This window comes from Strigops habroptila, chromosome 1 (assembly GCF_004027225.2).
Source record: "Strigops habroptila isolate Jane chromosome 1, bStrHab1.2.pri, whole genome shotgun sequence".
In the NCBI taxonomy this organism is placed as follows: Eukaryota; Metazoa; Chordata; class Aves; order Psittaciformes; family Psittacidae; genus Strigops; species Strigops habroptila.
Window position 1 is genome coordinate 66,509,808 of NC_044277.2, and position 27,845 is coordinate 66,537,652.

The 27,845-nt window shown below is 38.1% G+C and overlaps 1 protein-coding gene across 2 annotated transcripts in view; it reads left to right on the plus strand.

The window, feature by feature from the left end:
- The window catches only part of MOCOS (molybdenum cofactor sulfurase), a 213,849-nt gene that overhangs the window by 75,317 nt on the left and 110,687 nt on the right, over positions 1 to 27,845 (plus strand). For both annotated transcript variants that reach the window (XM_030504653.1, XM_030504661.1), the window contains exon 4: positions 10,112 to 10,753. In XM_030504653.1, coding sequence (XP_030360513.1) covers positions 10,112 to 10,753 — 642 coding nt within the window. The remainder of the gene's footprint in view (positions 1 to 10,111; positions 10,754 to 27,845) is intronic.

A 27,845-nucleotide genomic window follows, 5' to 3' on the forward strand; every position in this document is an offset into this window, starting at 1 on the left:
CACTGCCATGGGTCCATTTTATGTAGTTGGCTCCTTTTGACACGAAAGTGTTTTGTCTTTGTCTCCTTTCACCCTGCATTTTGCAATTTTTTTCCAGAGGAACAGGTTAATACAAAGAGTCAGCAGTGAATATGTGATCACTGATATAGCTATCTTTATTTGCAGTTGGTATGTGTCAAGATTAGGTTCAAGGCTTTGTTTCAGAATAGAAATTGAAGTAGGAACCATCAGAGGGCTCTCAGCGCTGGCAAGATGTCTGCCAAGCTACCAAGGATGCAGGCAGCTATCCTCCTCACAGGCTATAGGCTCGGATGTATCCATTGTTTAACCATAAATAACAGTGATTGAGTCTTGATGTGTCAGACATGTTGTCCTGGGTTCAGCTGACACATGTGAGTCCTAAAACTTCAGAAAGAAGAGGGTGGAAGAAGATTGCTAGCCATGTGGGAGTGTTTGGGACTGGGGCACCTTGTCATAACTGGTGTGATTTGATCCCCAGCACAGCACAGGAATGGACTTGCTTAGAGCCAGCATAGAGAAGCCCCCAGTACACAGGAGTTGCACAGGCTCATCTACACAACTGCTCTCCTACTGCCTCTCAAACCTACTTTAGTCTCAGGCAATACCACCCCAAAGTAAAAATGCAAAGACTAGATAAATAATGGAAGAGTTAGTAAGTAATGAGCACATGTCTGTGCTTGACTCCTGCTCCACAGAATAAGCCTAACTGTTGCTGGAAAGTATAAGAAATGTGGGGTTATGCTTTAGAAGCTATGCTTAGTTACTTGTTCTTTATAATCCAAAATACCAGGCAACATGCAAATAAACCAAACTTAGTTTTGATGGCAAATCCATTTTGTAAATAGGTCATAGACAGTTACTAGTTGTCAAAAATCCATCCTCTGGCACCAACAGGGAAAACAGATTGACTAGGGCCACAGTGTCTGGAGTACATGACATACTGCTTTAGAAAAAAAAAATTGCTGTAGTTTTTTAACTGGTTGCAAAAACACTGCCAAAAAACCCCCACCCCAAAATAGCTGGAGATATTACAGAAGTACACAGTTTAAAGGCCAAAGCTGATCTAGAAACAAATTCCTTTAATGAAAAGTTAAACAAAGAATTTGGAACAATGGTATGTTATTAAAAAAAAAAAAAAAGAAAAAGTCTATCTTATGAAGGTTTTTTTAACACCTTAAAGAATATTTAATTTCTTATCTGAGGTTACTTGAAAGGTTAAGCACTGTAAAATCTTGAGAGTATGGAACCATCAGAACATCTAAGTGTGCTTTTTTTTTTCCTTTTCTTTTTTTTTTTTTTCCTGAAACAGCCTTTACATCTTTATGCTTGTTATACTCCTGGAAAACAACCAGCTGTCATGCTCCACTTTCCAAGAATCAGAAAACAAAGTGAAGTAACTTCTGACCAGTTACCAGCAAATATCCCTAGTGTAGGTAGGCAGGCCTCATGCCAGTGATGCTTGCTGGCATTAGCAGGATTAATTAGACACTGCAGCACTTAGGAACTAATCTCTCAGAACTTGCAGAAAGGTTGGAGATCAGGACTTACTGAGTAAGATTGGGAAGAGGGATGATGGTGCTCCAAAGATACTGAAGCTGAGATAAGGTTCAGTAGATACTAACATAATTCTTATCTGTGGAGCTGGATAAGAATAGCTGTGTATGCACAAGGCATTTAGATGCCAATTCCTTCCATTGCCTTTGACAGGTAATGGAAGGAATTGAACGTGTCCAGGATGAGACATCTCAGCCTGAAGAAAACTTCTACCTTAGGTCAGATGAGCTGCTTGCTGTAGAGCCTGTGGCTTTTGAGTGACTCTAAAGGGTGATGTTCTCTATTGTCCAGAGTGTAGCCGTCTTGAGGTGATATGAATTTGCATACATACCCCTTGTAATTTGTTCACATGGCTTGTGAATAGGGTATCACACTTTTTACTGTTAGAAATCATACCTCTGGCTGGTACTGTGCTGTCTTGAGTGTTCACTGTTGAAGTCAATGCATTCTTTGTTTCTGCTTAGAGGATGCCTAAATAAAAAACTTGCTGTCTGTGATAGGTAAGAGGAGTTTGGAAAGGGAAAATACAGTGACCTTAGTTTTTTGGTCTATCATATGAAGAAAATACTGTGATGAAAACATCTCATGCTGAAGTTGCCAAGACAGCAGCTGAGGCAATATGCTAGTTTGTGTATAAAATCTTCCTATGTTTGGTTTTGATTTTGCTTTCTTGTGGTGACTACGAAGATTTGCTGCAAAAATACTTTGAATTCTAATACATGAATGATTTACAAACTGATTCAGATTAATTTGTAGTTTTCTATTTGGCAGCTAGTTTGTGCAAATACTGCTTGGAATGATTTGCTCATGAGCTGTTTGCTGTTCATATCTAGTCCTCCTTAAATGGTTGCCTAAAATATGGTTTATTTTTTTCATTTTCTTCTTGGTTGACTGAACAGCAGGTGGTGGATTTTCATTTGAAGGACCTATGGTATAAATTTGCAGAGTCATTTCTGTCCTAATTAATGAAAATACCAGGATTCACAAGTGTTTTACAAATATTTGGCAATTGTTCAAGCACTGGAGTAAATGGATCTGGCTGGTCTTACTCACAAAAAATATCCACAAAGTGGTTCTAAAATCATGTAGCTATTGATCGTCCCTCTCTACACAGAAAAATAACTATTTAATTTCAAAGGAAACAGTTACCTAGGGGTTTCTGCCACATCTAGAAAGTTATAGGAGTTATAGGCTCTGTCAATGAGAGGAGTTATATTTGTGTGTTAGAACAAACTGTACCAACAAGTAGCCCGCAGTGTCAGATTTTATGATTTTCATGATTTCTTCCAACTGTTTCGTTCCTCTGGTTATATACGGTGCCATAATACCACCTTGAATTTTAGTTCGCTCTGTCAGTATGCCTGCTGTGACACTGAACGCTTTCTGGATGTGTGCTTTGTAATAAGAGTCGACACCTTTTGGTCAGGGGGTGTGCTTCTTATAGGCTTTGTTCATCAAAGCATCTTTTCCTGCAAGAAGACGTTTTGTAACCATTAAAGAGTTTCTGCTCTTCTAAAGATGTTGTGCAAAGGAAATTCCAGGCATTCTGCTGTGCTACCAGCTTTGCAGAATTGGAGAGGGGATGTATTTGGTGAAGATCAACTATGACCCTTTGTAAGCAAATGGGTATTTCCAGTCTGTCTCCAGTGAACTGGGCAATGCCTAGCAGAATAAATGTAAAGGATTACAATGCTTCAATTCAGATGGCGGAGCATGAATGCCTAAAGCAAGTGATGTTTTCAGATAGAAAGGGAGGGATTTTTCCATCACCTGCCTATGCCAAGGGAGCTTAAGACGTGCATTCCAGCTAATCATTTATTTCAGGGAGCTGATTTCAGTGTTGCCATAAGCAGCAATTGTGTAAATGGGTGAGATCCTAATCACTCTCATGCAAGCAGAAATGGGAAGAAGCTGGGTTCAGAATGTGTGCCTTTTGAGTAAAATGGTCAGAAAACAAGTTTATGTGGTTGTAACCAGTGAGGATAAGTAGAGCAGTGGGTGCCTAGCTCACAGTTAGTATGTTCTCTGAAAGGTTTAAATTTGTGTGTCGTTAGTATGAGAAAGGAAATTGAAACAGAAAAGGGGACTGACCAAACTTTGAGAGAGAACTATAAATTATTATTCATCCCAGTGCTCTTCCTTATGCAGCTATTAATCCATGGGACCTCTGCTGGATTAGCTGCACAGGTCTCAGAGATCATATGGCATAGATTTCTTTTGAAAATATTGCTTTAAGAGAAAAACCCCAAAACTTTACAAGGGCTTTTTCATTAAATTAATGCTTTGCTGGAGAAGGACAGACTTGATAGATTTTTTTTTTTCTCCCCTGCTTAAATACATTTGATCCTTAAAAATACTCATAGATTTCATTTTGCCTTTGTTTGGATTGGCAATTGACAATGAGAATTTAACTTGGTGCTGTATCATACTGATTGAATAGACCTTGTCTTTACAAAACAAGATATAAGACATTTCTTACTCGGAAGGCTTGTCTTTTTAGTTTGTTAAACCAGAGCATTTCCCGTATGGATGTAGCTGTAACTGGTTAAACCAAGCTTTCACTTCTGTCAGTGAGAGAAGTTAAGGAAAATTGGTTTGTTTGTTAAGCAGAATGTGCTTCTTTACAGTACCATTCTGTGCTGCCTTGAATGAGGATACCCACATTTTCCATTCTTTTTTCTGCATATACACAGAGAGAAAAACATGTGCAGAAGAAATATTGCTGCACATCAAGTTAAGCCTAAAAGCAGGGTTCAGGTCCTGGTGTCTGTAACAACCACAGCAGTTTGCAAGATCTTAGGATCCCTCACCAAAGTTGATGGGAGTTTTTCAATTGACTGCATTGATAGCTGGACCTGACCCTTAATAAATAAATGAGGAAAGTTAAAATGCTCTTACCCAGAAATGTAAATGCAGCCACTGTATATAACTCTCTCTTGTACTTGTGTGTGGAAAGAATTAAAACACCAGTTACGAAAAGTGTTACCCTCTAGCTTTAAAAAAAAAAAGGACAAACAAACCATAAATCAAAGTTAAACATTTTGGTTGATTCAGAAGTCTTTTTTTTTTTCTTTTTAATTGTCATTCGTTCAAAACCAATTCCTTAAACAATGTAACATCTTTTCATAGTTTCTATAGAGCAGAAAACAGTGTGATGAAATTTCCGAGGCCCAAGCTAAGCACCTCTTAGTACAAGCCCAAACTGTATTTGTGCTCCTGAGTAGCATGACAATGGAAAAAATTTATAATGAGAAATAATTTTTGTATATAAATATGCAGCTGAAAAGTAGTCTTTATAAAGTGTTACTTAAACTTGTACTGTTAAATGGATAACTATGCTTCTGTCTTCAAATCTGAATCTCTTGTTACAATGGCAATACTTCAACTTTTAAAAGGAGTCTTTTTTTAGCTAGGTGAGCTACTGTCTAGAAAGTCACTGTATTTATGAAAGTTCATATACAATCTAAATAAAAATGTGAATACAAATGTAAAACATGAAAATTGGAAACTTTTGATCTTGCCAACTAGAAATTGAAATGTTTGTACCATTTAGAATTAAAGTGTGGAAGGACCCAAACCTAGCAATAGAATTTCTTGTTCAGCTTGTACAGGTGTTTGCAAAATGGTAAATATGAAGAGAGCAGAGAAACTGGTATAAAGCATATTTAGAAGTATTTAAAGCTTAGAATCATGGAAGAAAAGCCATGTAAATTAACTTTCGAGTGGCTGTAATGGAAATGGTATAATATGGACATCTGTACATTTGTGGGAGCACTGCTACCCATCTGCTGCTGAGAGTCACAAATGAAGAGCTAGTGATGAGGAGGAACATGAGGTTTCTTGCATGAGGTAATAGCAGCCAGGTAGCAGCTTTGGAGGGCATCCCTTTCATCTAACTTTGGGTGACACTGTGTAGCTAAGGTAGCTGAACAAATCAGTAGCCTTTACCTTCCACAGAGCTGACAGTGACAATGTGGAGTGTCTAGTTCTAATTAAACTATTAATTCAGGCTGTTGAGTTAGATAAGTTAGATAATAGGACTAGTCCCTCAAAATATATGGCTTGATTATATATAGGTTTAAATATAAAGCCCATTATTAATTATGTGTGCATTAAAAGTATAAAATGAGGCAGCAAGCTTGGTTGAAATTTAATTGGTTTTCCCTAGCAGTGTTTACCTTAGTTTTGTCTAAGTAGAAGTAATGAAAATACAAAACTCACGCGTCAATGTTTTGAAAGGATTAAACACCAGCTAACAGAGGTCTCAGAATACAGGGGAAGTGTGGTCAAGTGAGGGCATTTTCAGTGGCTTCTCCCTGGACAGGCTTCTTGGCTACGCGTTATTGACCTCCTTGTGTTGTGATCTGTGTGCTCTTGAGGAGGTGAGAGGAGGGGGAGAACAGGTGGCCAGTCATGGTGAGTCTTTGATGTACTACAAAGATGGAACATGCAGCTTCCTTCCTCTCCTTGCCAATCTGAATGCAAGGTACTGGGTCAAGTTTCTCAGCCTTTGTGCCGACTTCCTTGTGGTGGCACATATCAGTATGTTTAATGGGACAATTATCTTTTCAGTCATTTCTTCTAAAGAATCCTTTGAAAAGTGGAAATCTGTAATACTATAAAATACCTTTGCTATTTGCAGCTGTGAGCTATAGTACATCAAGCTATCAGTTTTCCACTGCAAGTCTTTAGTCCTGCTGCCAAGAACAACCTTATATATGGCTATAAATCTTACAGGAGTGCAATAAAGGTGAACTGCATTTCACTGTAATGGGGTATGTCTTACACACAGACAGAAAGCATTAGGAACTCTGTGTGTAATAGCCAGTGCTTCCCAATACTCATGTCAAAACAGAGGACGTAATACTGTGGGCTGCAGAAGTCATTGAGACATATTGCAGATTTCTAGCCCTGAGTACTCTGATTTTGTCATAGCACTGTTGCTCTGTTTCAGGAGTTTGTGGTATTCATTTTATAAACCTTATTCTGAGGTGCTTGCAGCTCTTCTGCTTTGCACTTCAGAAGTCATTCTGGAGAAGAAAATTTCCTTATCTCAGTTGCTATTGCCTTATTTATTTTCCTTTTTTAACATTAGAAATAGCTCAGTCAAAACGTAAGTATGACTTTGAAAATTCTATCTCTTTTTCAAGTGCTGGAGTCATAGCAATTGTATGAGGCATTTAGAGACCCAAAATGCAAATAGGTACATAATGAGATTCACAAAGGAACCTGTTTTTTATTGAAGTTAGTTAGAAACGTAACTTCATTGTTTCTCTATCTTTAGGAACTTAAATGCCTTTTACAAAAAATGGCTCTAATTCATTTGGGCACTTTTGAAAATCTTACCCTAAAGCTTGATTTTTTTCATGTGAAAGTCAATGTCCGGTGCTGAACTGAATAAATAAATGCATCAGTGTTATGTCATAGATTTTATTTCAGAATTTTTCAGCTGTTTCCAAATTTGCATAATTTAAAACTAAATACAGTTGAAATACTACCAATGTGCATGAACTTTGTTCTCTCACTATTTGTGAGCTTAAACAACCCAAAATAATACTTTTTGACTTATAAAGTTGTGAAAATGTTTAAAAAAGGTACTCACTGGCTCTGATATTCATGGTTGGGCAACAGCATCCCAGTATTAAATCCCGATCCACCATTCCTGCATTCCAGCTATTGTCATTTTACAGTGTCTTTTGGTCAAATTAAGTGCAGTGGTGAGTGCAATTCCAATGGAGAACTGCAGGTTGTTATTCCTGAGCAAAATTTGGCATTTTGGCTAGCTATGTCTTACCTCCCACTCAGCTTCTGGGGAGGAAGGTAAAGAAAGTGTAGAGAAGAAGAGGAGCAGACTTGATAAGAGTCTTCAGTGTGCTTTTTGTTGCTGCTCTTGTCAGCTTGCTCTTATGAAAAGGTGTTAAGTATTAAGAATTTGCTCCTGTCACCTACGTTATTAACTCGAAAGGTATTCTGTGTGTGCTCGTACATGTGAATACATAACTTGGCCTACTGCTCACAGAAGTAAAAACAGAAAGTTGAATACTTAATTGTCAATTTTTCTCAGAATTGCACAACCTTCTTGTAATTTGTGTTTATATCAGTGTAATGATTCCAAAACCTATCCAATATGACTGTAGTGCATACAAAAATAAGCCGCATAAGATAATACATGCAAAATTATGTCCATAAACACAAAGACCCAGCCCCCTTTCTAGTCGACTTTCCACAGTTCCTTTCCCCTAGAAACAAGAGTCTGACGTTCTCCTATTATCTCCTTGCAGAAGTTAAGACTCTTGCTTGTCCTGCTTTCCACCTTTTCTGTATCTAGGTGAATGCAAGAAAAGGTGAATAAAGGCAGAATGCTATCAGGACTGAATTCATGGCATGGTTCTGAGTAGTAAACCTTAACTTCAGCAGAAGCTGGTGTCTGGATTGAGTGTTTCAGGTTTCTTTAGTCAGGTGCCCTGTAGGGCACACACACATGCTTCAAGCTGTAGTATGAGTGGTGGCGGGAAAGGCTGTACAGCTCATGGCAGGGGAAGGGGGAGTAGATGTGATGCAGAGACTAGACAGAGCAGGTCACCATGATGAATGAGGCAGGCTGTCAGTTCAATACACAATACAAAAACTTCACTGTTTGTCCCCATCTTCCTTCCTCATATGGTTTCTAAACTCTAATGGAGAAGTTTGGTTTCTCTGAGCACAGCCTTTAAGAATTACATCTAGAAGTGTGAATGCTTGCAGCAACTATCCTCTGGCAGATCTATTTCAGAACTCTTTCAAATGGTTTTTCAGAACATTTAAAGCTTAAATCCATGACCTGCTGATGTCTTTCATAAAAGCTGAAATTCTTTCTTCATTTCCAGAAGACATAAAATACCTACCAATTGCATCAGATTTATAAAAATTTGGTTCTGAAGAAACTCAATTCTCATTTGAGCCTATGAATCCATCTGTTGCATTCTGTACTTCCCAGTACAATAAGACTTTTCTTCGACTGAGAAAAGTATTAACAGTATCATTTCAGTGGGCCTTTGCAGGGTGTTTTTTAGTCCTAATCATCACAGTCATTGCAATTTTTTCTTTTCCAATGTTTAATCTTTGACTGCTGCACCCCACACACCCAGCTTTACCACCCTTTGCCTGTAATATTTGTGTTTCAGACTGGATGCATACAACTTCCAGGCATTTCTCTCTGCTGTCCTATGGCTCAGGGAATTTTAGCTTGCATTTGTCACGTAACCTTTTGTATAGCTTACATTTAAACTGTGTCTTCAGTTTCTGCCTGTTCCAGGAAGGGAATCTCCTGTTACATAATACATGCAATCTTTTAATGATACACATTGGGAACCAGAGTTCATAGACTCTCCAAATGCTGGTCTGTACCTTGGAATTAGGCAGATCAGAGAGCCAGCTGCTTGGAGAGCACTGACACATTATGTTGCTCACGGAAACACCGCGCAGCAGGAGAGATGCGCTGAGAAACCTTGTTACCTCTTACCTTCCTTTAAAACCAGACAGCATTGCTAAACTGCAACATTTATGCCCTGGTCCAGTTTTGTTTGCTCTGCTCCATGCACTGAAGCTGCTGTATCTCAGCTGGTTGTAACATTTCTTGTTAATATGAGTAGGAGTTTTCTAAAAGTTAATTCAGAGGAATTTCATCAGGTGAAAAAGGTAAGAAGGGTGACTAAATTGAAGCTGTTCCTCAGCCTCTGAGAAGACCCATCTTTCTTGCTGCAAAACTGTAATAGATGCACAAGCTAGCATTGGTACCAAAAGGTGCATTAGATGGTGTTCACAAAAGTAGTTAAGAGCCAACAAGGTGCTATCCAGGCACCAACGAGTGTGTAGCATAGACTGGCTTGCTTAAGTTTCCATACTCTGACATATTGGAAGACATTAAATTGCTTCTGGTTTAAGCTATCTTTGCGGACTACAGAGATTACAGCTTTATGTGCATAAGACACACAGGAAGCAGATGTTGCTTCTTGCTGTCTTCTGTTTCTATTGTTAATAATATAAGCAAGGAGCAAAGCTGTGTGCTAAGGTTTTCCTACTGAATCCTGTGACCCTTAATTGGGATGCCCAGTATCTGAGTAGATTATTTTAACTGAAAGATACTCTGTCTGCTCCAAATACTTTGTAAACTAAAACCCCTAATAGTTTGTAAATAAAATTGAGTTCTCTCAAGGACAATGTAATTTCAATCATAGGCAGGCTTAATTCTGATCCCACTGAGGGACCAGACTGGCCACTGTATTCAGAGCCAGATAGAATTGGCTTCTAGCCTTAAAAACACAGCCATGTTCACTGCTGCATTGGAAAGAGTGTGTTGTAGGCAAAATTATTTGAGTTACACTTGTTGAAATTTATTGTGCTATTTGGCAAAACCTGTCTACTTCTATTCATATCAGGTGTCAGAGTAGAAGAATATATGCTGGGGGGGGAGGGGAAATATGTCACACAGCAATAAAATAGAAAAACCAGAAAATAAGTGTTTTGTTTTGTTTTGTTTGTTTTTTTAATTTTTCAGAATATTACAACACTTTCACACTACTTCTGAGGATTACACCATCATTTTCACATCTGGATGCACAACTGCACTTAAACTGGTAGCAGAAGCATTCCCTTGGATACCTGAAGGCACAAAGCAACCCAGCAGTCGATTTTGTTACTTAACTGACAGCCACACATCTGTGGTGGGTATTAGGGGGATAACTGCCTCAATGAATGTCTTGTCTGTTCCAATAAAACCAAAGGAAATCTTGTTATCAGAAAAAAACAGGTTATCAGCTGAAGAACAAAACTGCACAACACCTCATCTTTTCTCTTATCCAGCTCAGAGCAATTTTTCTGGTACCAAATATCCCCTTTCATGGATACAGGATATAAAATCTGGACACCTTTGCCCCATCAAAATACCAGGGAAGTGGTTTGTTCTGCTAGATGCAGCTTCGTATGTGAGCAGTTCTCCGTTAGACTTGGGAGTTCACCAAGCTGACTTTATCCCCATCTCATTCTACAAAATCTTCGGATTCCCGACTGGTTTAGGAGCACTATTGGTAAACAACCGGATTGCCCCCCTCTTGAAGAAAACTTACTTTGGAGGTGGAACTGCAGCTGCCTACCTTGCAGGAGAGGATTTTTATTTCCCAAGGAAATCCATAGCTGAAAGGTATGGTTTTGTTTAACAAAAGATGGGGGGTTGCTAATACTGTTTGTGCCAGATAAATGTCTTAGGGTTGGTGCATGCACCGGTCTGTGACAGCTGCACCTCTTTATGCAGTTGGATAGATACGTCACATCTAACTGTTTTCCTTTAGTATTCATTTTTCCTATCTAAAGAACTTCATCTGAAATATCTACCTTCCTTCCCTGATCTAGTCAAAACTAGTAAAAATACAAGGCTTCAGTCGGTGACTTAAAGGTCAATACATGCATTTTTAAATTTAAATTTAAGGTGCCTCAGTGGAACTCTGGTTTGGTTTTGAAGCTCTGCACCTGGAGCAACCAGGACAAGGTTGATCACACAGTATAATAATCCTCAGTGAAACTAGAAAGTAAGGTCCATGTATTTCACTGGAAAGGTGGCATGCTTTACTCTCAGGAGAAACTATAAGAACGATGTGCACGGAGATAAATAACCTAGGACAAATATTTCTGGCTCTCTTATTAACCTGACTGAGGTTCTGGAGAAGCTGTGAAGCTCTCTTAAGGGAAATAAAGGACACCTAAAAGAGGTTAAACATACACACATAAGGAAATGCAGGGCAATGGATATGTTTTCCTAGTCCCTTAACACATTGAAATGCCACTCTTAGTATTGCTTGGTCTCTGCCTCTCCCCACCATGCCAGCAACAGCTCACATAAATGAAGTAAAGGGTCTTCCTTCCTGTCTTATATACAATACATCTGCACAAAGGAAATGCTTGAGATCAGCCTTTGGTATTAAATTACAGTCCTTGGGAGAGGCTAGAGGTGAAAAGGGGAATTGATAAAAAAATCAATCCGTTCATGCCTTGCATTTGTTTATGGATGTGTATCCAGCAGCACAATATTCTACATCTCCTATGATGACCTTTCATTGTACATGTAGCAATGCTTAATGTCGCTTCATGTGTGTGCACCCCTTTTAGGTGTGTGTTTCAAGTGTTGCTGGGGGGTTTTAGTTCTGGACTGGTAAACGCAGATGCTGGCCACATTAGCGTGGCTCTCTTGCCACATGAAGCCATGCATTATTTCTGAAACGGAAATTGGTACAGTTAATCTTTCAATTTAGAAATAAAAACAACAGTGAAACATTTGCATTATGACATCTGTATCTGGTTCTTCAAACAAAAAAGGCTTCGAAGTGCAGTATTCACTGAAAGTCAGGATGAAAAGACATAAAAATCATGAGATCCTAGAGTGCTCTTGCACAACCTGCAAGCCAAGGAGAAAACCTGCTTTAATTTGACCTGGGCAGGCTCTAATTTCTGAGTGGCTTTTCTAGAGATAATTGACACACGACCACTGAGATTGCATAGCACATAAAAATGTCTGAAACACGGTTTAGGTCTCAATTCTGGTGATTTGTTTTTTTTTAAATAAGAGAGGAAGGGTATGTGGGAACCTTGAGGGAAGCTCTCTCTCTGGTGTCTTTCTTTCTCAGTTTTCAGAGGTTGACTAATTACATGCCTTTCAGATAGTTGAGGTACCCGCTGCTTTCAAGGGCTTCTTTTACTGGATCAGAAGGGCCTGCTTTAACAGTTTTCTACTAGAGTCATAAACAAAGGGATTTGTCCAATCTGATTTCTCCGTCAAGCTCGGTACAGACCGTCTAATCTTGGTATGAGGGAACCTAACTAAAATAATCGAATCTGACAGCTGGATACCCAGGCATGAGATACTAGTTCTTGTTACACACGAAAATGTCAGGCAAACAGTTTGAGTCATTGTATGTACATAAATATTTACATCTGTCCTCATCTTTGGTTTTTATTTGTAAACCTAATATTTAAAAGTTCATGTTTAGAGTATTATTGATGCTGTCTGTAATCCCTAGTGAACTGTGGATACTTAAAATCCTACCTGAAGATGCTTGAAGTTTACAAAGATAGATCAGGAATGAGGATAACCACTTTCTTGAAAAAATGAAAGCAACAGCTTTGAAATTTTCCATCAATTTCCTCCAAGCTATGTCATACAAATTTTTTTTATTTTCTAATGTTATGGGTTTTTTCTTTTTTATGTCTTAAAGTGTTTTCCTGAGAATAAAATAGAGCGAGCAGTTAGGAACTGAACTACTACACTTGAAATGCCAGGCCACTGTGGCCAAAGCTAATATGATTACCTTATCTGTGGGCCATGTTTCCATGTCTTTCTTTGCTAGTGACTGAAATATCTGGGTCATTATTTCTCATATAAATAGCAACTCTAGCCAGGTTTTATCCCTGCTAAATGGCAGTAAGGAGCCTCCATCCTTAGAGGTATCCAAACCCAACTGGAGAAGGTCCTGAGCAACCTCCTTCAGCTGGATATGCTTTGAGCAGGAGATTGGACTTGAGATCCCCAGGGGTCCTTTACAGCCTCTGTGCTTCTGTGGTTGATTCTGTGTACCTTTGCCAAGCTCCATGTGCATTCTCTCTTTAGACATGTCTTTGTGATTTCAAAAGGTTGGTTTCTTAAAATATTTTTTTTAAAAACAGCTTGTTTTCAGTGCTGGATTAACACTGGGATTGAATACACTGAAACATGTCATTTCATGTGGTTATTCATAAGGAAATGTGAACGCTAACAAATACTATTGGAAAAGTGAATTAGAATATGTGTATCTGAATACCCTTAGCAGAAGGTATACCCCATCTATGCATAATCAAAGTCCAGTGTACTTGAAGGAATGAGTTTTCTCTAAGTCAAGGTGAAACTTGAGTGGAGATGTGTAATGAGAGGGTGTTTCATCTTTCCTTCCCAGGACTGTCAAAATGGTTACCTTTTGTCTTAATGGCTACAGCTTTTCTTGGTGTTTCTTGTGCTTTATTTTGTTGTTCTTGCTATATAATTATTCTATCATGATTTCTTTTACATTCCTTTAATACCCTTAAATCACTTCCACATTTTCGCATTTCATAGCAGTAGCCAGTCTTCCTATCTCAACTTTTAAAATCATGTTTATTGTATTTTCATCGTTGTATCAAACAGCTTGACAAATTATTATCATTCACAAATCTAGCCTCATTTCCTATGTTTTTTTCTGCACAGCAAGAGATAATAAAATAATATGATTATGTATAGCAAGAATTCAGCGATAAAATATTCATCATCTGCCCTATTTTTCTTTTGTATCTGGGAGTGCTATTCAGAATCTGATCATCCTGGAATTTACGACTAAGGGAGAAGAGGCTGTTGTGTTATCTGTAAATTGGATATCTGCATCTTAGTCTACTGGTGTGAAATACCTAGTGCATTAACTGTTGTGTGTTTTTCATTTCCAAATGCATTTTCAAAAGCTTTGGAAATCCAGATGGCATGACTTTGTCCCTGACGATTTTTAGTAGCTCTTGCCTCTGCTGCTTGAATGATTTGACGGCCCCAAAGCAGCACCCACACTTTTACAGTCTGTGATGCATTGTACTTAAACAGAGCAGGTTTCTTTATTCTTTATGCTGTAGCTTTTTATTTTTGACATGATTCTGTGACTGATACTTTTGACTTGCAGATAAAAGATTAGATCCCTTAAGTTCTGCAGGAAATGTCCTTAATTAGGGCCCAACCGTGTACTATGGTGGAGAACTATGATAGAGATTCCCAGGACAATTCTGCACATGCCTATGCAGGTATGTGTATAGGGACATGGTTTGGATCCTCAATTGCTTGCTGAGTTTGTGCATGCTAATGGCAAAGTAAGGGAAGGAAGGAAGGAGTGGAAAATGGATGCAGAAAGATAGGGGTGAGAGCTATTGCTAGGAACCCAACATCTGGAGCTGGAGGCAAAATCCCGAGGTAATGTAGTGGATATGGAGCATGGAGAATCCCTTAGCAAAAATCTGGTCTTCAGCTTGAACTTGTCTCTTCAGCATTACTGCATCTTTCTGTCAGCACAAAGAGAAAGGATATAGTGACAGGTGCTGGTTTATTCCATAGAAACTCTTCACAGTGCTGAGATATAACTTAAGGACTGGACCGTGTTTAGAAGAGCACAATACTTTCGCACATGCTCACCTTGTAGACTAGTGTATGCCCATTCACTACACATTGAAGGGCTCTGTCCATCTGCCCATGATTACTTGAAAGTGGTAAGTGGGCTAAAATATCACCCTGTTGACTAGTACATTTTGTTCAAGCATTTTGTTATGCTGCTTCCACGTGTTATTTTATGCTGCTAAACATGATGTTATGAGATGTCCAAGCAGGACCACTTACTGGGAAAAATCTAAATCTGTAAAATTCCTGAGCAAACATCCTTTTGAACGTCAGTGATGACTTTCAGATGAGACACTTAGGAAGTGACAAAGGTCTTCATCATCTCATTGCTAATGGGTGTTTGCATCATGAGGCTGCCTTCTGCACCTGACTGACCTATTGCAGCCGCTGACATGAGCTTGTAAGCCTGAACAGGCAAAAAGTGGCTGAGCAAGTCTTCCTTCCCCTTAACTCCCAGTGCCACCCCATCCTGCAGAGATGAAGGGCAGGAAGCCATTGAGCAGAGGGCTCTCACGCAGCAGCTCTCCCTTTCAGAAGGGCAGGCAAAGTCCTTTCCTTTAGCTGATAGAACTTAATTCTGACAACTTTTCAACTGTTTTTTCAAAACAAGACATGTGGAAAAATAAAAGGTGATTTTTTTGCTTTCTGAGTCACTATGCAAAGGCTCAAGTAACCTGTTACCCTTTTCCTTCTCTGCTGCCATGTAAGGATCTGCTGGAAATCTTCATGCAGTCTACCTTGTTACCTTTCAGGACAGCCAAGGTGGCAGCTGACATTTGGTGGGGTTTTTTCTGCCAGCCATCACTGCAGCTAGCCAGTTTCCTCAGTATTTGATGCAAAGGAAAGTTTTGCTTAATTTTTTTTTTCTAACTCCATTCATTCATTCATATGTTGTTTTGCACTCTAATGCTCCAGGTGATTATTTTTCTTTTCAATAGTGAAGTTGTTTCATTGTCCAAAAACTCAGCATAGTCAGAATAAACTGAAAATTGTAAATCAGTGAGCCAAAGGAAGTCCTGTGGGGATAATTTTTTGATCTTGACTCACCATAGGACCTTAAATTGTATCCGTGTGAAACTGAAAGCAGTGCCTCTGATAAATGCTTGTAGAATGCAACCAAATGCTTATAAACATGTTTGTGAACTCAGATTAGTACTCTCAAAGAGAGGTACCAATGTAGGTAAAAATTTGGAGAGGCAATACAGTTAGCATTAGTGATGGCTTCCTTCAGTAGGTCAGCCCCAGCTCTATTCATTTGTACAACTCTTGGATGTTCTTATTTATATTCTCAACCTTTTGCCTTGAAAACCCATATCAGTTTTGAGACAGCCTTTATTCTTGAACTTTTGTTTGAGCAACTGATGTTGCATTTCTTTTTAGCTACACAGCTGGAGAAGATTGGTGGTTAAGGTCTGCCAGGTTATACAAAACCCCAGTTCAGTGCTTCCCACTGAGGTTCAGACAGACACACTCCTGGAGTACAAAATCAGCTGTAACTACCAGGTTCTTCCAGCAGAGATTTTTTTGGGAAAAAAAAAAAAAAAAGAATAAGCTTCCATTCAACTCCTGAACTGCCTGCTCCCATATTTTACAGAGTCCAGAGCCATAGAAGAAGGGGATCACCTGATTAAGCTCTTCACTATGTCCCAGGGAGAAGTTATTTGAGTTGTGTTTTCATCCTCAGTTGTACAGTTGGGAAACCCCAATCTGAAGTGGGTCATATAGAGGGCTTAGAGTTGTAAATGCTAGGAATGAGCCCAAAAGAGAGATATCATATTGGTTAATGCCTAAATGTTTGGATCTATTGCAGCATGCAGTTACAGTTTACAGATTCCCAAACTACTTTTAATCAAACTAGTTCAGGACCTCAATGCAATGTAGCCACAGTGCCACAGACATCCATGCTGAGCAATTTACATTTAGGCACACTGAAATGTCTTTGTGCTAGGCTTCAATCTACAGTATGAAATACATATGGGGGAAAGTGGGGTTTTTTTAGGCAGGGGAGGTAGTGGACCTTGCACACTTTTTAGCAATGCGTAGCAAAATGAAATTAATAAAGAACATAAATGCAAATAATATTAAATGCTACTGAGGATTCTCTTATTCGGAAACAGGCTGAACTGAACTAAGCATATTTCTTCTTTCATTGTCAAAGGCTCACTGAAAACCAGTAGTAATCATGTGCCTAATGCAGTCACATGCCTAGCACACAGAGACTCATGTAAGTCAACTATATCCCCATATATGACTGGCAACAAATTATTGACTTATGAAATAAACCTTATAAATTGCTAGGACACTAAAATGCATGCATTTTTAAATAAAGGAAAGAAATTTGGAGCTCATTATGAAATGCATTTTTCTTAAAATATAAAATATTTTTAAGATGATAGCAAGAAGGAAAGTATTTCTGTTATATACCAGGACTTTGATCATATACAGCAAAAATTCTGCCTGAACCAGGATGTACCTTTGCAGTCATTGTGGCTAGGAAGTTTTCGTGATATAGTTTTACCCTAGGGAGTTCTTATTCTCAAATATAGAATCAAACCTTTTCCCTAAATCTTCTTCAAGAGGTTTCGTAAATTTCTAGCACCAGCTATTGAGATTTTACAGCATTTGTTTACTGTTGATAAATCTATTTTGCACTTTCTATTGTGCTTTGTAGATTTTACATTTGTGATTGATTAACCTGTTTGATATATGAGGAAAAACAATGGTAACTTGATTGGCATAATAATCCCATTTTTTTCTTCACTATTTGTGCTGTGTACTTAGAATATGTTGATATTAGCATGTAAAAGGGTGAGACTGGCTTTTTGACCCAGACAATATTTACCTCATACAAGTCCTACTCAGATAATGTTAAGGGATTGATTTACTTCAAAGCGCAGGAATTAAAGCTTTTGCTCTCCCTTTTTACTTCAGGCAGTTCTTAGGAACAGGAATTGCTGTAAATACTCCATGGTATAGTATATAATTAGTATAATGCTGTTTGTTTGACTCCTGAAGTCTTCTAGAGAAAAAAGCGTGAGCTAAGGCAGACATACGGAAGAGCTGTAACTGCTATCAGGGGGTCGATTTCGATATTTAACATTGTTCTAACCTAGTTTTTATATGCTCTGAATCTTCCAGCATGAGTGTGTGCATTTTAAATACTTTCACACTGATGCTGAAATTGTTCCGAGTTGGCTACTGAAACTTTATTGGCTCTTTTGGAGTGAATTTAATCTTGGTTTACGGAGTACAGCCTGAGATGTGCAGGAAGCACTGAGCCTGGGCAGAAGCGTGTGCTGCTTGCGGACCTGGCCTTGCATGGGACACACCCCTATGCCTCTGCAAAACCAACCAAAAAGGGATGAATCCTTCTCACATCTTCCCTCCTGCCCTAGGGAAGCAATTACTGCTGTTTCTACCATTGAGGGAGGGATGTTTCTCTTGTCCCTCCTTGTGCTATAGTAGCTCTGAATAAAGTCAGAATACAAGAGACTGCACTGAAATGACCATAGATGCTTGTCTGTTAATAGCAGAAGACTCACAAATCCATCTTAAATTTAATTACTCAGATTATGTGACTTCCTATGTGATACCCATATTATTTTATATTTTATTTATAAGCTAAGCTGCTGAGACTTACTTTTCAAAAAAGTTTAGTGATCACTGGCTTCCTAGTGAGGAAAAAGAGAGATAAAGGAACAGAGAAGTTTAAATGTTTAGGTGATACCACTCAGGCTAGTATTTGAAGATAACAAGTACAAGCATGGGGGTTTGGGTTTTTTTTCCATCTTCTTACTAGTCAAATATATGCAAAAGTGCATCTGGCAGTTGTGCTCTTGGGAACCCATGAAAGAAACATCTACAGGCTTCTCAAACAGATTTAATTCAGAAGAAAAAGGAAAATATTGATGCTCTTGAAAAAAAAAGGTTTTACAGTCTATCTTGACTTTCACATATAAGGAACGGTTTCCAAAACAGGAAATACTCAGGTTTGATTAAATACTTGGCTGTCACATTTCAGTCTGTTCATGTTCAATTAAAAAATTAAGAGGGATTTTCTAGCATTATTATAATCTACTTTTTCCATATCTAGGCATTTATAATATCAAATAACCTCTGCTATGGCTTAATAACTGTGTCAAATGATTGTAATAGCTTCATTTTCAGTGAATTTTATGATAAAAAGTTTTACAGTTGCAGCAGGGAAAGTACTTATGCTGAAAGGATTGTGTCTCCTATTTCATACTTTATGGCAGAAATTGTGCAGTTATGTTTTCAGGTAGTACTTTGAAGTAGCCCTTTTATCCTTTTTTTTTTTTTTTGCTACAGATGCCAGTATGTTCTAAGTTCAGCAATACAGATGACATGGCTTTTCTTCATAAGATCCACTACTAGAATGTGTTTAGTATAAATCTAGCTCTTATCACTCAGCTGGGCCTGAGTGACACAAATTAGAGGTGTCTTGGGTGATCTTAAGTTAGCTACACTAGTAGATGACCAGTTTAAGTGAGAAAAATGTTACACTGCTTTTGTCGGTGACAGATTTAGCATGGTCTGTCCTCTTGTTCAAAATGATAAATTAATGCTAAGTAACAGCAACGCAATTAACCCTTCCTACAAAAGCAAATGTTTGGGGTTTTTTTAAGTTTTTCTGCTGTCAGTATACAAATGAAAGCAGCTCTTTTGAAGGCCTCATCAGTATTAAAGAAGGATTTTGTTCACAACAAATTATGTTTAGGTCTTGTTTGTTTTGTGTAGCCATTTTTCCCATATTTCGCCATGATGGGTTAGTTTAAATGGACTGTGTCAAGAAAAGAGCCAGGGTCATTGTTAAGTAGATTCTCTGACTTTGTCTTCAAAACGATAAAAGACAAACCTTGCATGAGCTCTTATCAAATTAAACAAAGCATATGTATACATGTAAGAAATACAATCCTTCACTCTAGGGGATGAAAAAGTCATGCCAAGGGGAGCACGGCACTGCACCAACATTGCTCCTTCAACACATTTCTCATGTGGGACAACCATTCGGTTGGAGGACATCAGCTTCAGCTACAAGATGCCATGCAAATTAGGGTTATGGATAGGTATGGGGTTAGGTTGAGGGTTAGGGTTCCTAGAGATCCACAAAGCCTACAGCTGCAGGGATGATGGGGCTGCCAAAGGCATGCCAAGGTGAGCACGGCACTGCACCAGCATTGCTCTTTCAAAACCTTTCTCATGTAGGACACCCATTTGGCTGGAGGACGTCAGCCTCAGCTTCAAGACGCCATGAAAATTAGGGTTATGGATAGGGATAGGATTCAGAGAGTGACAAATCCTTCAGCTGCAGGGATACTGGGACTACCAAATGCAAGCCAAGGGGAGCATGGCACTGCACCAACATTGCTCTTTCAACACTTTTCTCATTTGGGACACCCATTCGGCTGGAAGACGTCAGCCTCAGCTCCAAGATGCCATGCAAATTAGGGTTAGGGTTAGGGTTCAGATAGACACAGTGCCTGCAGCTGCAGGGACACTAGGGCTGAAAAAGGCATGCCAAAGGGATCATGGCACTGCACCAGCATTGCTCCTTCAACACCTTTCTGATGTGAGACTCCCATTCAGCTGTAGAACATCAGCCTCATCTTCATGATGCCATGAAAATTAGTGTTAGGTTTAGGGTTAGGGTCAGGGTTAGGTTTCTGACACCAAGTTTTCTCTAATAATCTTTTACTGATTCTCATTTGTAACATTTTTTCTAGTGTCATCTTGACTATTTGCTTCTAGTGTAGTTCATATCACATCTCTCTCTCTGCGACAGACGTCTTTCAAAATAAGTTTTTACACATCAGTTCTTTACACATTCGGCTGTTCTTTCTGTTAAAGAAATAGATTTCATGCTGATTTTACTTCCAGCGTAATTTAGAAAGCAGTGAGACATTAGCATTTAGGTCTGAATATTAGAGCTTGGTTTGTACAAGAAAAGAAATATGTAAGAATGCTGTGTGTTATTTTGTTGAGTATCATAAACTTAGCTTTGCCTCTGTCTTTGAATCTTGCACATCTGAGTAGGAAACAGTCCCCTCATATCTAGCCTTTCACTGTTACAAGAACCACCTTTTAGAAGTACAGGAACAGGCAATTCCACTCTGTCTTAAGTCAAGCACATGTGGCAGAAGACCAACTTTTTTTTTTGTTTGTATGCTTTAAACTGTGTTGCTGATGTAAGTTCACAACAGTGCATAGGTAAACATTATTAACGGAAGTGATGTGAAACTTTAACTCCAGCCGAGAAGTCATGGAATATGTTCAGCTTCTAAACAAAATGTGAATCTAACTGTGCTATGTTTCTTTCGTTAAAAGAGAATGGTCTTCTAAGTTGTTAGCGTGCCAGTTTGTAGCAGACATCCTAAATATTATGGAATAAAGTATATGAAGATTAATGTCCACAGCATGAATACACCTGCAACCTTCATTTATACGGAATGTGTATAAGAATGTAGATATATTCATTTTGTGTTCCCTAAAAATTTCTCTGGTACCCGCATGCTGTTAACATTGTCACCAAAACCTTAATGTGATAGTACGCATTCCTTGGTGGATGTGCTACCTTTTAAGATCAAGTATATGAAATTTTCAGAAATTCAGGTATGTGATAATTGAATTTACAGTATAACTACATTTAAAGTATAGCAAATATGGAGTTTATTTCAGTTCTCCATGTGCAAGAAAATGTGAACTGACACATACTTCTCCCTTGCAGAGAGCTCTGAATAGTTCTCGTTTAATCTCCCTTCCTGTCTGATGAACACAAATCCTTGGCAATCAGAACTATGAGTCAAAGATAAAGTAAGATTTCTTATCCTAGCCTGATTTATTTAAATTATGAGCTAAAGGGGGGAATGTGAATCTTGAAGAGATCATTTTGTAGTTAATGAAGCAGTTATAACAGCCAACGAGATCTACCTTCAGCTATTTAAATGGCCGCAGGAATGTTAAAAATTTATATGATCATAAGAATTCTCAGCAGAATATCTTGTGTAAGTAAACTTTTCTTATCTCTGCTGCTTTCCCAAGTTAAAGATTAATAATCCGTTAATTTAACATTTCCAAAACTTTTTTTTTCCTCAGGTACACAAAGAATTTAACAAGGAAAACCTAACTGTCGTTAAATACCATTGGGGTTCATTCAGATACTTTTTAATCTATAGTGGCAAACTGGAAAGGTGTGAAAATACTTGACAGGTCTGTCAAATGTGCTTTTGTGTGGGTGTCCTGAAAGGGGTGGAGGAAAAGTATTATTTCTTCAATATATTCATGTCTGCAAATTGCACTGTCAACACATTTTCAAGGTGCAAATGACATGTACGAAAAGGAAAACTGCATACACACAAACAAGAAAGAGAGTATGCCACTAGTGAGTTTTTTCATTGAAATACTGAGCAAACAATATCTAAGCCATAGGTATGGATGCAGCATATTGCATGACAAATATTTTTTCCTGCAAATTAAATTGAGACCTCTTTCTTCTTCTGAGCATAATGGAGATTGAAGCCTGTAGCTAATATCCAGAGTAACCAGGGCATGGGACCCCGTGCATGTGACAGGTTAATTTTTCAATTCTGCATGGTCCAATGAGTAAGAGCTATTTTACATCCTTTGCCTTTGAATTCTAGCTGGCCAAACAGCATCTCAGGCAATGATCTGGCAAAAAAGACTGATCAGTGTGCAGGGTGAGCAATAGCTGTGATGCCATATTCCTAACTATTTCTAATTTTGCTAGCCTATTTACCGTGCCTTGCTGTCAGCATGTCTGTAGACTTAACTGTACAGAAAGTAAAAATAGAAACCACGTCTTCTCCTCACTTTTTCTCTGGGCTGTGCTGGGATGCATATTGAATATAGCTACAGATTAAAATTTAGAAAACATCAGGAGAACTTGATGTTATAGAAAACATCAGCATATCACCTCAGTAAACTTGTGATGGCATGACTGTTTCAGGACTCCTCATGATTCGAAAAATCTTTAAGTGATGATGTCCTTGGAATAAGTAATGTGGATCTTACCTCTTTCTGTAATAACAGCTGATTAATCACTTAATTTCAAACTGATAACTTTGCAGGCATGCACTGCCTAATACAAGATTATTTGCGCTGTACTCGTGCCCACTTAGTTTCCATTGAAAACCTAAAATGCATGACAAATTCTCTAATACAAAGTTTTCATTTAGGGAAGAGGCCAAACCCCATCTGTTTTCACGTCACAAACAGAGGAGTAGCAGGTTTTAAGCCTGCTTCAGTGGTCCAGGCTGGGCATGGTGCTGTAACCAGAAGTGTTCAGCCAGTTTCTTGCCCCTGAGACTTTGAGGACATGGGAGTTGTTGTAGTTATAATAGTCTAAAATGCAGGTGAGGCAATGCTGATGAGTTGCGGTAACCTAATTTATTGGACCAACCACTACAGTTGGGAAATCTGTCTACCTCTCTTTATAAAACTTGCCTTACAAGGTTTAGACACCATTATATCAGGCAGCATTTGCTGGCATTCCATTGAAAATAAAAAGACATCCAGACACTGTCTTCTGCTTCTTGCCTTTTTCTCCTTAAGCCAAAACCAGAATTCTAACTAAGCTTAATTTCTAGGGAATAGCCTTATTGTAGGGATGAAATTTGGTTCTTAAATTTGAAACAAAGCACAGTATAACTTCATTTGTACTGAAACATAAAGTTATCAATTGCAACAGAGAATTTCTGGCTTTATATACCACAGTGATTTGACATCCCATGGCGATATAATTACTGGATGCATTACAGATCTGCAGGAAAAAAAGAGAGCAATGACAGTACCATTTGTCTGATTTCCATAGGGGAAAATATCTTTGGCATCTGTTTCAGTTTGCAGAAAAAAAGGAAAAAAAAGAAGACTTTTGACAGTCTTTGCATGACATCAAGCTAAACTGCACAGTAAAAGTAAGATAACCTGCTTTCGAATACACCTTTGAATAAACCCTAATCCTAAAAGGGAAAAAAAAGTCGTTACCAGTATCATTGTAGAACTATGGGGATTTTTTAATTTCAATATAACTAGTGAAAGTGAAAACTGTTTAGGTTAGTGATTGATTTTTAGACAGCATATTACACTCAAAGATGAACTTGATTCTCAATCTCAGGCAACTGAAATTCGGTGAGGCATGGTGTCTGTCATGCTTTCTCTGTTTGTTTAATAATGTACATGTCTAGACAACCCCAATTAGATTTGGAAGTTCAGCTCCCTGCTGGGTCTTCTAGCAGTCTATGGACAGACCCGAGAACTTCCCAGTTCTATTTCCAACTATTTCCAACATTCTGTCTTTATATTTTTATTTCAATTACTTCCCTAATTGTGGGGAAAATTTAGTCAACAGAATGAGAAAACCTTGAATCCTTTTCATCCCGGCAATTTGATTACCATATAAAATGAGAATTTCTTTATGACTGAAAAGTTCAAAGTTTGTATTTTCCCTTTTAGCATTGCCTTATAGCAGCATCCTAAGAGAATAAGATCTTCTTGGCATATATGAGATGCATCAGTAATAATCCTGTTTGCAGAAACCCTGCATTGGAAGAAAATGTTGACATTCAGACTAAATGCGACGGTTTTGCAGGGTTTTTTTATAAATTACATTTTCATGATCTTCCTTGTAAGATTATCCCAGTGAAACATTGACTCATTCTGTTTTCACTCCATTGTTTTTCTGGTTTTGTTTTGCAATCTCCTGATTATACTTGACTCTTAAGAAAAGCTTTAGAGAATGCCCTGTATTTGTAGTGTGAATTACGATTGTGCCAGTGTGCATAACAACTACATTATAAATATTTCGTCAGCCACTTGATAAAGACTCAAATTAAGAAAAATAATTACCAGTACAATTACAATTATATATAATTACGCTATGTTCAATTTAGTTTATCTCTAACCTCCTCTTGCCATAATGTGTTCATTGTTGAAGAATGAGATTTTAGCTGACTGTGTTGGAAGTAAACATGATTTTTTCTGTCCTTTATGGCATATTTTTATTAAATGAAGACTTTTATCAGCATGTTTTCTTACTGGAAAATAATGCAGTTTAGCTGGTTCAACTTCAAAGCAGCTTCCTAGACGAAGATTTTTTTCTTATGTGGTTTATCTTCCATTAGATTAGAGAGACTGTTTCCTCCTAAATATGCTACTTCCTTAAACACAAATTATTTGTATCTGGGCAAGCACAGTTAACTTGCACTTACACAGTAAGAGAGGTGTATGACCACTGGAATATCAGATACATTTCCAGAGAAGCACAGTCTTCCAGAACATTGAGTGAGGACCCAGTGTCTTGGAGAGGGATTATTGTAAAGACTTGACTCTTATTTAGCATAAATATTAGCCATAGGCTGATCAATATATATTAAAACTCCTCAGGCATGTTATCTGGTCACATGCCTCTCAAATGGTACGCAGTTTTGCTGACAAGAGAGGCTATGTACAGCATAGTCTGTATGGGGGTATAGTTGTTTATAATGCATTTTATTTGGTATCTTCTTTATGTTGCTTTCAAATAGTCCCTTGATACGTTAAAACAATCCTTGCATGTTAAGCAGTCATGTTAATTGTTCTTTTCAGGGACTCTGAGACTAAATATTTTCTCTTTCTCTACTCACTTTAGGGAATTCTTGCCCTATTCCAGGTGAAATCCTCTTTTTAGACAGTCTCTCTGTGCAGCTCTGGGTCTTAGATGTATGTAATACTGATTACTTGCGGTTTGTTACTCAGTATGCAATCTGCCAGTGTGCTTTGACTCCATAAAGGAGTAATAGACTATGATTGATGGAAATTCTTAGGATTTGAGATATCTGGTTCAGCTTTCTTTTTCAAGTTCCATAAAATTCTTATTTGTTTGAATTTAGGATGAGTATCTTTGCTGTTTAACACAGTTTTTGAAGGTGGCTGCAGATTTTATTTCACCAGCCTGTGTTAAACTCAGAAATCCAACACTGACGTTAATTGACAGAACATTAGCTCTTCCCAGCACCTGAAAACAGAACCCATAATATCTCAAAATAGGAATTGCAGCTCTTTTCTTTTTAAGCTGCAGGTCACCATCATAAAGCAGGAGAGCAGTATTTATCTTCTGTATGTTGGTACTGCAAAAAGGTCAGCCAGAGAGGCACCAAGATTTGGTTTTAAACAGTGACTGAGGAAAATATGCAAACGAAGATAATAAACTTACAGTTGCATTTAGGTTAATGTACATTGCTTGTATTTCATTATCATCTCTGTTTGGGGAATGTGCATGGTAGGACATAAGGTATTAATTTATAACCTGTTAACTGTAGCTAGCAGCATCGAGCTGGCTGCAGAGTAGTGCAAGGTATCTGACTTAGTTGAATGGTTGAATGGGTTCTGAGCAAATGCTTGTAAGCAACAGTTTGGCAAATGCTCAATATACTCTAATCGGGATAAACATTGAGGATATATATCTCAGAGATATATAGGAAAGAAATCTGAAACAACTCCAGTCACTCTTCTTCACATCAATGGATGGTTTGCAGAGATTTAGCTTGGTCATAAACTGAACTAAGGGCCACAAGTCTGCCCAAAAGCAGGGAAGTCAGTCAAGATGACTCCCTTAACATTAATCAAAACATTAAATTTTCTTTCTTGCTAATCAGAAATTATAGCTTTAGTATTTTGGAGGAAAAAGTGGAAGAAAATGCAACATAACAGGTGGCATCTATAAAGACCATGGGAAGGTGCAAGATCTAAAGGACAGAGAAGTTGCATATAGGCACCAGTACTCCATAAGGACATCCCATGGTCAGAGCTGGCAGTGTGTCCCTGCCAGTCTCGCCAGAAAACCCTTCAAGCATCATCTCCCTCTGTGGACATGGATGCTGTAAGAAGCAAGCAGCATGCTGCTCTTTCTCAGCCTACCTGCACAAAGACTCTGCTTGGTGACATCTACCTATTAGTGTAGGGAGGAGGTGAGGCAGAAAGTCCATAATAAATTAGCCCATAGAGCTTGCTGCTGCTAGCAGGAGTGCCATTAGCACAATTCAAAAGCTCTGGGGCTCACCTTTAAATTAGCAGTCAGACTCTCCGCCTGGGGCCAAGTGCTTCTTGAGAGTCAAATTTTACCAGGATCTCTCTGGCTAATCAATATCCATTTCTATGGATAATCAATGTTATCTTCAATCCATTCCATCATTTGCATTTCTTAGTATGGTGACGGAAGGTGATAAAAAAATGCTGATTCTTTTCTCATAGATTAAAATTTTCCAAGCTTTTTGTGATGATGGATGTGCCAATATCAGATGTTGTACCTCTCAAAAATCATCCACTTACCTCACTAATGTATTCTGGTTTTCTCAAAGGAGCCTCTGAAATGGCTCCAGTGAGTTGGAACACCAGAATTTTAATAGATGGTATGATAGCTAATTGAACAAAAACATGAGTCAAGTTCTATTAAACATGGTATTTGCAGAACTGAATTCCAGTAACAAATATATCTTTAAAAACATTAGTAATTGCAAAACTACATTAGGCAAAATGTTAACATCGTATTATCTGGTATATCCCTTCTCCAAAAAAATATACAATGTCAGACACAAAATACCCGAAAAAGAGCTAATTTGCTAGGCACCTTAAAATTTAAAGAATATACTTGTTATCAAAACACAGATGATCAGTTATTTTAATACGTTACAACTAAAAAGGAATTGCAGATAGGGTTTTTTTTCATTTCAGACATAGCAACATGATGTTAGTGATATTTACATGTTTATACTAATGAATGATGGTTTAGAATTGTTTCTACAACAATGGCAAAACTGGATAAAAGATTATGTGTGTTTTATGTCTCGAGCTGTAAACACTTTTAGTATTTGGTTTGTTTTCAGAAGAATTTGTGGAGAATGGTGCTTTTTAATCAGAGGCTAGAATCTTGTTTCTGAAGCATATTTAACTTCAGGAACATGGAATTACAACACGTTAGTAAATTGTACATGCCATGTCATATGTGCACAGAATGCTTTGGCACAGTGAGAAACTACAGCAAAAGAAACAAATTCTGTTATGAAGTTTGAAC